At 35.4% G+C, this 12,223-nt stretch overlaps 1 protein-coding gene across 1 annotated transcript; it reads right to left on the bottom strand.

Moving 5' to 3' along the window:
- Positions 1-6,810: 6,810 nt before the first annotated feature.
- On the bottom strand, positions 6,811-12,223 carry LOC130798555 (protein LONGIFOLIA 1-like). Its single transcript, XM_057661592.1, has 4 exons — positions 11,751-12,223; positions 10,401-11,663; positions 10,104-10,308; positions 6,811-7,744 (listed from the first exon to the last, which is right to left on the bottom strand). The coding sequence occupies exons 1-4, from the start codon at positions 11,919-11,921 to the stop codon at positions 7,137-7,139; spliced, it is 2,247 nt and encodes a 748-aa protein (XP_057517575.1). The 5' UTR covers positions 11,922-12,223; the 3' UTR covers positions 6,811-7,136.

Below are 12,223 nucleotides of genomic sequence, written 5' to 3'. Positions count from 1 at the left end.
AATGAAACTCAGACAGAACAAGAATAGATAGAAATCAATTATATCTGAAACTACATGTTTCTCAACAAGTAATGAAGCAAGATCATTTTAACACCAAGTATATAGAAAAAGCTCCAATTTTCCCATTGACTTTGTATGTATTCCCTACTTCAGATGTTTGTCTACCTTCTTAACTTCCTTATTAGTTAATGAGTACTTATACATCCAATTATCAGCCTTCTAGATACTCACTTCTTACACATCTACTCTATTGATCATATAAAAATCATTCATTTGTACTCTATGATTTCTCAATTGATTTCTCCTAAGCATTTTATGTGCCATTGGTCATTTGAAGAACAGCATACAAATGATTTATCCTCAATTGATTTCTCCTTAGCATTTTTAAGTCCCACATCCGAAGATTAATCAAAGATGAGATGCTAACTTATGGATGAGATGCTAACTGCTTTCAAAGATGAGCCGACATCAGTCCCATATCGGTGCTCTATTCGTGAGCTAATTTTTGGTTTCATTTATTTTGATGTGTTTCAAAAAACAATCCCACATCGGAAGATTAATCAAACAATAACAAGTTTATATAGTTAGTTCATCTGCTATTAAATAATTGTTTGAAGGTTAAAAAACAAGCTGCTCCAAAAACAAAATAATACAGCGACTTCAAATTCAGTATTAATAAAATTTAAAAAAAAAAAAAATTTTTTTTTTTTTTTTAAGTCGCTGTTAGTAACAGCGACTTAAGGGGTTGACTGGTCAACTCCTTAAGTTGCTGTTACTAACAGCGACTTAGGGCCTTTTAATTTATTTTTTTTTTTCTCCTCATTCGCTGTTACTAACAGCGACTTACCCGAGGCTAGGCTTGGATGTACGGAAGCTTATTTTGGGACATAAGTTTTCCCGAATCTTATATTCGAAATTAAATTGTTTATTTATCTTATTTTTTTCAATCTTTCGTGATGATGAGCATGGCTGCATGGCTGCATGGCCTTTGGCATTTAAGGTTGACCCCCGATGACCCATTCTATTTCATTTTGTTTTGTTTTGCTTTTTTTTTTTTAATGCTAATTGTCTCTTTGATAATCGATATAAAAAAAAATTAATGCATTTTTGTATAAATATCTTTTGATAAGTTTAATGATTATGATTGTTCTCGTCTAATAATATTATTTTATTTACAAAAATTTATTCCAATGAAAACTATTAAAAATATGTTATTAGGTGGTGATAGAAAATTACGAATGACTGTTTTAATAATTAAAATTTTCATTAATATGAGAATGACATGGTACATATAATAAAAATATATATTATAAATTATTTTCATATCAATAATCAAACGTGCGACTCAAACAACATTTTATGATAAGAGTGCCTATTAAATCTTATTTAAAATTTATATTCAAAGAATCACAAGCTATCAAAATTATATCTATGGACAATCATGAAAAATTATGTGGCCTACATTTAGAATACACCTATCGGTTATATCTGTAAGGATTATCAATATGTAGATTTTGAGAATCATTGGTTATTATATGCAGAATATTATATGCGGATTAAATACAAAATTTTATAGTAAGTGCTTTCTTGTCTTTCTTTCTTTTTTTTTTAGATTGGGGGTATGCTAAGCATAAATAAATGGATATGTAAATCAAATCCAAATTTTATTGAAAAATGATATTTACTCTATAACTGAGATTAAACTCTATTTTTACTTATGTCATATTTAATTCACCTATTTTTTACTAATCTAACTTATATTTTTATTGATTAAAATTAATAATTACTAATTAAAATTAATTTTGGTACTAATTACAAATGTCTTTTATTAATTAAAACATAACTTTACAGTTTGAGACTGCTACTGAGATTTATTTACTGTAACTTACTTAACTGATTAAAACTCTTTTTACTGTTTATTTATTTTATGTGAATTTAACATAACTTAAAAGTTAAATTAAATTTATCTTTAATATAATCAAATTTATTTTTGAATTGATTACCTAGTCAAATATTACCATTTCTAATCATCATTACAAACACTCTTAAGTTAGAGACAAAAAAACATACGGAATTTTATCAATTAAATTATAAACCAAACCTTTACTAGTAGACATTAGTATTTTTCTTCTCAAAGGAAACGCTCAATCTTTTGTGCGACAGCGGAAGCAAAGATCGAAAAATAATAACGGAAAGTAAAAAAGATTCAAACAAACAAAAAAATCACACAGAAAAATTAACGTAGTTCACTATCTACATGATAGCCACATCCACCTGCACTGAGAATAAACTTTTCACTATAAACTAAGAGATTACAAGATGAACGTGTAATACCCCAGATTTAGCTTGAAAAAGGATTGATAGACTACTCATAACAACAAGGTGCATCTTCTTTTCTAGGGAGCCCATTTGCTAAGAACTCCACAGTTAAGCGTGCTTAGTGGGGAGCAATCTTAGGATGGGTGACCTCCTGGAAAGTGTTCTCGGGTGCGCACGAGTGAGACCAAAGTGCGCTGGAAAGACTTGTGTTGGTTTGTGGGGCCAGTCTACAGTCTCCATGAGTAGTCACCAGCGGTCCGAGGGGCCGGGGTGTTACAGAACGAGAAACCACAACAATGACTCTCCAAGTTTTTTCTCTATTAGTTTTCCTCACTTTGTATTTTGCATTGCATGCCCTAATTCTAACTACATGGGGCCTTTATATAGTATACCTCATAATAAAAAGAAATCAGGCTTAAGAAAATACAAAAGAAACCGTTAAAAACAATGAGTAACCGGCCAAAAACGTGCCAAAACCAACTTCCCGCAAAAACCGCAGTGCTCCGCACCCCCGCGTAGAACTCTGCGGCATGCGCTTAGCATTCTGCCCAAGGCAGAAGCTTCTCCGCGCCCCGCGTAATACTCCATCCCCGCGCATCCGCGCCCTGCGCATATCTCCACACCCCCGCATCCAACATTTTTGACTCACACTTGATTCATCTTCTTCATGATCTTGGACTTGGTTCGAGTCACAAAATCCCAACAATCTCCACCTTGATGAGAACTCGTAGTCAACCACTACCTCATCAAACCATAGTGAAACAAAACCATTTTCAAACCAAATCGAGGTAAAGCTCAAACATAAGCCATACATCCCGACAAGTCTCCAACCAAAACCCATCCAAATAAGTCTTCAACTAAAACCCATCACATACTTGTTTCCAAGTATAACCACTCATAATGCTCAACTAGCATCATCAGTCACTCATAATGCTCCACCTGCATCATGAGTCCACGAGGCAAGCTCCACGTTGAGGTTGAGCACACCTCCACCTTTGAGCTCCCTTAAACACGCCCCTAAGGGCCTATGCTAATGAATCAAGCATAGTAAAAAATCTATTAGGACTATCAGAACATCCTACCTTCATTACCTCTATCTTCATGTACGTGCATTTCCAATGAATTTTGACTACACCGTGCTTCTCCTGAAAATCAAGTACATGATCACTAAATACACAATCGTAGTACACAAAAGCCAACCAAATTTGATCACAATGAACTATCACCGAGATCATAACACAATCAAACTCAGCGAACACAAACCAAACTTCAACCGATGTAACTAAGCACCTAACATCATTCCCGTACATAAGAAACACAACAACCAATCCAAGCAAATCATAAAGAGAACAAATCTATACCTATCAGTGCCCCCACCCAAGTTGAGTCACAAACCTGCAAATGACACTTTTGGCATGCGCAAAATAAGTACACATCACAGCATACTTCAAACACCGAACCATAACTCTAGACATGTAAACTGACTTGGCCTCAAAATGAGGTGATATAAGTGAGCTAAGTAAAACTACCAGTCTATACAATAGTTTCCACGCTCTGCTCATACGTAAAGTCATAGCAAACCACTGCTCCCGCTCTCTATACTCTACAACGTGCTCATAGGTTGGAGGTCCAAGTGACTCCACAAAAACAACTACCAACCTTGCCAAAACCACAAGGCTATATGCATCCAACCAAAACAACACTCCCTAAGCCAACCTATCAGACTTCTCGATAACACATATAGGCTTTTCTTGAAACCCTTTAGATCGACGGAATGTTGCCTTTACTGACTCCTTTAAACTATCCACAAAGATAAAGATAGCACCAGAAATCACAGTCAGAAAGATACCTGGGGCCGCATCAACACCATAAATCCGGGGTCGAACAGAAATGGATGAGGGGTTAACCTCATGCTCCATCTCGAAATCGGTACCACTATCACTATAACTAGCTGCTGCAAAATATACAACAACACACCAAAGTCATAACAAATCTCCAAACATGAGATAGCACAATACCCTACTGAGTCACACCACACACAAACTGGTCACCTCTAATCCCGTGTGTAAACCCCGATCGAACAGACTAATCCAGTATCTACTCAATAACCAAGTACTAAAGAGCATGCATAAGATCTCCTTAACAAGGTCCGATTCGATATTCTGCAAGGTGTTATCCCATAGGTATGATGCCACAAAATACCTAAAACACAGAACATAACAAATCCACAAAATGAACTATCCAAATATAGCTAACTAACTATCTTACCATACAAGTAATCATGAGCTTTAATGCACACTCGTGTTTAAACCCAAACACCCAATACTTGTCTTCCTCAAGGCAGGCATCCTTGACACATGTAAGACGATACTAACAGTAGAACTAAGCAGCGTAACACCCTAAAAGACATACAGGGATTTCTCCTTGATACACTTAAGTATCAAATTTGAACCCTTAAAAACACTCACTTCCCCATTGCTAAACTCACCCTTGAGCCCCAAATCATCTAAGGTCCCAAGCGATATCAAGTTTATCCCCAATGCAGGAACATGTCTCACCTTAGTCATAGTAACCCTTCTCCCATCACTAGTCCGAAGTCTCATGGAACCAATACCTACTACTTCACATGGAGTACCGTTAACAACCGTAACTGAACCCCTAAAACAAGACTCTTAAGTATCAAACCAATCCCGACGAGAACTCATATGGAATGAACTACTAGAATCACGAATCAAGCTATCAAACAAATCACTAAACTCAACACAACTAATCAATGCTAAGTCTTCCTCCGAATCATAGCTCTTATTCTGTTTACTTTTGACTACTACGGCCTGAGATTTATTCTTTAATTCTGGATATTTAGACCTAAAATGTCCTGTTCCTGATAGTGATAACATATTATGGTCCTAATGTTGCTAGACCCATCTTTACTGTTACAAGTATCCGACCTAGCACCATTACTGTAACACCCCAGCCCCTCGGACCGCCGGTGACTACTCATGGAGGCCTCACAGACCAACACAAGTCTTTCCAGCGCACTTTGGCCTCACTTGTGCGCACCCTGGAAAAACTTTCTAGAAGGTCACCTATCCTAAGATTGCTCCCCACCAAGCACGCTTAACTGTGGAGTTCTTAGCAAATGGGCTTCCTAGAAAAAAAGATGCACCTTGTTGATATGAGTAGTCTATCAATCCTTTTTTATGCTAAATCTTGGGTATCACAGTTACTATTATTAGACCCCTTTTTCTTTCTAGAATTTCTACCCGACCTAACAACTAACCCACTGCCATAATTCTCATTATCACATGTCGCCTTTTGACGCAACTCCCTAGTATAAAGTGTTGCATTCACTTCCTCTAGGGTCAACGAATCTTTGCCAACCACAAAAGACTCCACAAAGTTTTCATAACTATTCGGTAGAGAAACAAGCAATATTAACGCTACATCATCATCGTCTATCTTAACTTCTAAATTACGCAAATCTAGTAAAATAGAATTAAGATTTTCTAGATGATTTCTTAATGGCGTATCTGACTGTATCCTGAGGCTAAACAACCATTGTTTCAGTAGCAATTTGTTGGTTAAAGATTTTGACATGTACAATGACTCAAATTTTAACCAAAATTTCGCGGGCGTCTCCTGATCACCAACCTCCGTGATGATATGATCATCAAAACTTAGCAAGATGGTAGAATGAGCATTTTCTTCCATCACTACTAACTGTTCATCAGTCCATCCGTCTCTAGATCCCGACCTAGATGCCGCATTCTTTGCGATCAACGGATGCCAAATTTGCAACTGCTTTAATAACGCCATCATCTTAATCTGCCATAGCCCAAAGCTATTCTACCCATTAAATTTTTCAATCCTTATTGTAAAATATCCTACCATTATTTCCCTCAAAAACTTTTCATTAGATTAAACCTGAGCTCTATCCAATTTGTGCGACATCGAAAGCAAAGATCGAAAAAAAATAACGGAAAGTAATAAAGATTCAAACAAACAATAAAGAAAATCACACCGAGAAATAACGTGGTTCACTATCAACGTAAAAGCTACATCCACCCACACCGAGAATAAACTTTTCACTATAAACTTCACCGTGTCCCGCATAATACTCCAAACCCCGCGCATCTGCGCACACTTAATTCATCTTCTTCATGATCTTGGACTTGGCTCGAGTCACAAAATCCAACAAATTCACTAATTTTTCTTTTTGTTTTTTGCCACCTTTTGCCTTTTTATTCTTGCAACTTCCTCATCTGTTTTATTATTCCCATACAACCCATGACAGCAGCTTTTATCAGTTTGCTCACATGCTCTTCACATGATCTTTCTCTTACTTTTACTTTCATTAATTTAACTATGAACTATTTCTCCAATCTAAGTAGTACTACTACTTGCTTTTCATTTTTTATTTATTAAAGAAAAAATAAATCTAAAATAAACATTGAAAAATATTATTAATAAGTAAGAAAAAATGACCGTTAGATTTAGCAGGATTTCAGCCGAGCCCACATTCTTAAATCTAAATCCACAATTTCATAAAACTTGCCACAAAAAAGCATGGCCAACTAATACTTAAACTTTACGTTAAAATATTAATAATAAAATTACTCCTAGTAATTAACTCTACTTATGAATAAAATAATAATAATAATAATAATAATAATAATAATAATAATAATAATAATAATAATAATAAATAAACACTACACTCAGTGGGGACACTTTTTGCGTTGTGGAAAAGAAGATAGACAAACAGTAAAAGCGCGCCAAAAGCTGTTATTCCCTGTTTTTCTCTTTTCCCGCGCTTTTTAGAAAACTAACTTCCTACGATGTGCTTGAACTCCCATGCTTTTCCCAGCAAATTTAGCGAGATCTCGGATTGTTTCTCCGATTAGATCTTTGAAGATCAACCGTTCGATGTCAAGAACAGCATCTGATATCTCCATTGGACAATCACCCCATCCATTTGTGGCGTCCTCCGCCAAATCCTTCTTTAACACTCCCCGGATGACCTCTACAAGGTCCTCACTTGGTCCATGCTTCCGGATTTTTTGAAACTCCGACCAAATTTGCTCCAATGATGGCCTTCCGAGACTCCAATTGGGGTTAGAAACTGCTTTCCAAGGGGGGAGTTGACGGTTTCGATCGAGGATTTCGGTGATGGTATCAAAGATGAGCTTCCTTTGAAGAATGGAAGCCTTGGACTTGTCTTTATTACATCTAATTGAAGTTTGCTTCTCTAATAATAAAAACAAATTACTGTCATCTGGGAGGTAATTATATGCTCTGAATACTTCTGATATATAGCTGAATTCAGAGTCATCTGATGAGTCCATATCTTGATCATGTTTTAATAATTGGACTATTGATGATGGGCTCCACAATAGTTCATCTTCCAATTCCATGACTACTCGATCTGATAATCAGAAAAATGAAGATATAATTAATATAATTACTCAGCAATTCAATTATTTTTCTTTCAATTATGTCATTGAATGACTACTGAGCATAGCGTAAAAATACAATTTTGATCTGTGCGGCTTAGATTTCAGTTACGGTGACGCCTAAATATTGATTAATATATCTAATCAGCAAAACTAAAATTAACGAGTAAATAGTTATCACATTATCAAAAGAAATTTATATCATTAAACACATAGTGACAAAAAATGAATAAAAATGTACGTATTACTACATAAACATTAAACATAGACCTTAAAGATAGAAAGCGACAGTTAGCATGTCAGAAGGGAAAAACCTTGGGCAGGAATGAAAATCTTCAACCCAAAATTAATGCACCTTCAACTACTATATACAGAACATTCATATCATCGTACGATTTAGTCCATTTATTACAAATTTAATAGAGGTCTAATCTGTAACCCTCAAATATACACACTGATCTGCAAATTTAGGAAATGCATAGGTCAACTATTATAATTCCTCCGTTCTGAAATAGTCGCTATATAAGAATTATTGACACTATTTATTTTTCAAATTTATTTCATATATTGCGGCTAATGTGTTAGAAAAATATAGTCAAGTAAGATCTTGTTTGATTCGTTTAATTGAATACTTTAATAATATCAAACTTTTATTTGATTAAGCATAGTAGAAAATATAATTGATCAAAGTTACGCATTGGATTGTAGATTGCGTAAAAAGTGAAATATGGCAAGTATAATGAAACTGAGGAAGTACTACTACAACACTTGAATCGTGATTCACCATGACAATAATCACCCAAATTTCAAATAAAAAGTATTATATAAACTTGATCTATATTATTTTAGGATGCACCAACCTAAAAATATGCAAATATTCTCAATGATTGTAGTAATGTATCCCTCCAATCTATACAAAACTTTCACAATTTCAAAAGCTACATCCTCATACAAGTAGTACAAAATGAAAGTATGGGCATTCGATCCCAGCTCCTGTCCTAAGTCTTAACGCAATTTGTTGGACATTCTACACCCTCATCCAAGTAATACACAATTCATTCCATTCCTATAATGCTTTTATAAAATTTGGTTATAAAATTTTATAAAATTAATTGTTAAAAACAAATATGGTTACAAAATTTATGATATCATATTTCATAAGGATCCAGAGTGGAGAGAGAAAGAGAGCTACCCACGTGATGGCATGAGCTAATCATGCGTGGCGTGGGTTAAAGGCTCTCTTGGTACTTTTATTTTTCCCAGAACAATAAATAAAAAAAATCCACTGGGCGGCCACTTACCTGAGACTGAGAGGAGCCTTTCTCTGATTGGATTGTTTTTGGTTAGATTGAATTGGGGTTTTACTTAATTGCCAGATTGTATATTTAACCATTTTGACCAATTAAATTCCCAGCTTATTATACCTTGAGGTCAGAAATTAGCATCCCCCTTTAAACTAAAAACAATTCTTAATCTCTATTCAATTAACCTTAATTATAATATTGACCAACAATTAACAGTGAGACATTGTATTATATACCCTATCTCTTCAGTTAATTTTATGTATGACACTAATTTTAGTCACATATAGCAAGTTAATTTAATATCAATAAAAAATATATTGCCTGTGCATTAACAATATAAACCTCTTAACTTGTTCATTCATTTTCTCAATTGTAGTTTGTAGGTCTCATATTTAGAGTACTTAAATTATCATTCACTAAAGAGCTAAACCTACATTTTAATCCCAACAACCAATTCAACCAAAAATATAAGTTAATAGTTAAATCACCAAGATATATTAATACATCTTCTCAGTTCAACCAATTCAATCATAACAACCTCTATCCTCTCACACCAATTGTCCTCCTCACAGAGAGCTCTTTAGGCGAAAAATATAAATGTAGCACATGTTTTTCTCAAACATAACACTAACTATTCTACTTTAAAATAAAAAATAAATAAAATATGAATCTATAATCTTCAACGGCATGTTCAGAAACCAAATCAACCAAAAAGCACTAATATTTTGCAAAATGATTCAAAAGCCACCAAATGATTCAACACAATATTAAAATTGAGTAATGAACTCTATATTGGAAAGGATTCTAATTCTACTAAATGATTCTAACACAGGATTATGGTACAAAAGTTTATAACGAAAAAATCACGTGTATTAGTAGTGTTTAAGACAAAGATAAAGAACATGTAAAACAGCTAATGAAACGTCATAATCAAAATGAAAAAGTCAATAAAGATTGAAGTAAAAAGGAGTTTATATAAATCAACTATCATGAATCATATTCGTGACTCAAGTATAGTGTAGTGTACCTTTAAAATCAACGGTACGTTTCATAACAGGGGAAGGTGACGACTCATCTTCCTTGTAGAAGGACGAGTCCAACACTGATACCGGACTCGGTTGCTGTAACTCAGCTGAATTTGAACTCGCTGTGATCTCTGCTATGCTGTTCAATAGCTTATCACATCTTTCTAACAAATTTCTCCCATCTCTGTAATCATCTCCCCTTAATCTCTACAACAAATAAATCATTTCGATTAATCACCATGATTAAGAAATCGGATTAAGAAATTGGATTAAGAAGGGTTAATTAAGATAATTACTACCTCATTGTCGGTTTGTGAAGAATTACTAAAACTACTTTCTGAAATTGTAGTAGATGCTTCATCCTCAGCAAATGTTGGACCACGGAGGATTCTCTCACTTTGACAAATCTCGACCGTTGATCTCCGATTACGAGGTGAACGATTCACCGCCTGATCATACCGTTTTGTCGTCATCATTTTCGGTGATTGTACAGGCGAATGTGATACTCTTCTACTCGTATTTGTCGTTTCGTTGATTTTTCTCTGCGTTTCAACGCTTAATGGACGGCCTTTTCGCCAAACCACAGGACTATTCGATCGTAGATTCTCATTCCTACTCGGCGATCTCATCGGACTTCTAGCAGCCCTTTCCCTTCTCGGACTCTCACCGGAAAAGTTATTGTTCGCATTTTTCCGGCGATTATTGTTTGAAGGAGATTTGGCTCTCATAGGAGACTCCTCCTCGTGAGAGAATCTCCGGTTGTATTGAGGATTTGAGGTTGTCGTAGTGGAAAAAGTGGCAGAGTGAAGAAGTCCTTTAAGCTGAAGAGCTTCTAGAATGTGCTTCAATGTTTCTAGATCCTTTGATGGTTCATCAATTCCTCTCATTTTTAATCTCCTCTCGATTTCTCCGTAAATTGTTACTGTTTCATTCTGATGTTGAGGTGGAAAGAAATCTGCTGTATTGTAGTAGCTTTTTCTTTCCACCATTAATCTCTGCTGATTATTGCGGCCATTTTGATTATTCTTTTTATAAATGTTACTCTTTCCTCCATTACTGTACTTCGTTCTTTCAGTGGAAGGTATTTCATCCAATTTTCTTTCTCCAATAGCTTCATTTTTAACTGGAGATAGAAAACTAGGAGCATCGAAAAAACGACAATCTCTCGATCTTGACTCAGAAGCGGATCTACGAAGCTCAACCTTCTTCTCAGGCTCAGTACAAGAACTCGGAAGTGGTTCAAGCCCCATTAATCGAGCAACAACACTCGGTGACCGCCGCTGAATTTCTTTATCGTCATCAACAGCGTTACCAGAACTAGAAATAGTGTTGATTCGAATCTCTCGCGGCCTAAGGCCGCCTTTGGCATCCGTAATTGCTCTGCTATCAAGCGACAATCTCGGAGCTTCTCGATTGAATTTCCATGGCGATTTCACCACTGCCTCCGCCGGAGTACTCGATACTATTTCTGGCACTGGAGATTGAATCTTCGGATTCTCGAACTCCATTGATAATGCTGGAGATCCCATGATTGATATTGACTCCGAACCCAAATCACAACCCTAAGTCATTAATTCAAATCACAAATCAGCCCATTACAGATGAACATTAACATTGTAAGCAATAAAAAAACGTAATTAAATTTATACCATAGGAGAAAGAGGAGGAGGAAGTCGTTTAGGGTAAAGGCGTTTGCCAGAGAGAAGATGAGAACGATCAAAAAGATTGAAAAAACCAGCCATACAACCACCCATATGCTTCTCAATTTGCTTCTCTAAGTTCTGGTCATGAATGGTTAACCCAGTCGTTGTCGTCGCCATTTTCTCTCTCTAAAGATTCGCTAATTCTCTCTCTATCTTCCTTCACAAATCAACCTTTTTCTCACCTCCAGTTTTGCATAAAGCTTTAAACCGCCATTTGTTTCTAAATAGTTTTGGGTTTTTATTCACATTAATTCCCTCTAAAACTAAAGTTTTCTCTCTCTAATTTGTTTCAGTCCTTGTTAATGTGTTTGGTCTTGAGATTTTCACGGCTTTTAAAGGGTCTACTAGGCGAACAATGGGAGTAAGATGGTAATTTACCATGAGAAAAGGTTTTGGGAGTCATTCTCATATATTCATCT

This window comes from Amaranthus tricolor, chromosome 13 (assembly GCF_026212465.1).
Source record: "Amaranthus tricolor cultivar Red isolate AtriRed21 chromosome 13, ASM2621246v1, whole genome shotgun sequence".
Taxonomy (NCBI): Eukaryota; Viridiplantae; Streptophyta; class Magnoliopsida; order Caryophyllales; family Amaranthaceae; genus Amaranthus; species Amaranthus tricolor.
This window is presented reverse-complemented; position numbering and strand designations above follow the sequence as displayed.

What these genes read in the sequence shown, in the direction of transcription:
- LOC130798555 (XM_057661592.1), bottom strand. Translation starts at nt 11,921, where the DNA reads ATGGCGACGACAACGACTGGGTTAACCATTCATGACCAGAACTTAGAG. An exon ending in CTCCTCCTCTTTCTCCTATG is followed by an intron (nt 11,664 to 11,750) that starts GTATAAATTTAA and finishes TTAATGACTTAG; the next exon opens with GGTTGTGATTTGGGTTCGGA. An exon ending in CTTCACAAACCGACAATGAG is followed by an intron (nt 10,309 to 10,400) that starts GTAGTAATTATC and finishes TATTTGTTGTAG; the next exon opens with AGATTAAGGGGAGATGATTA.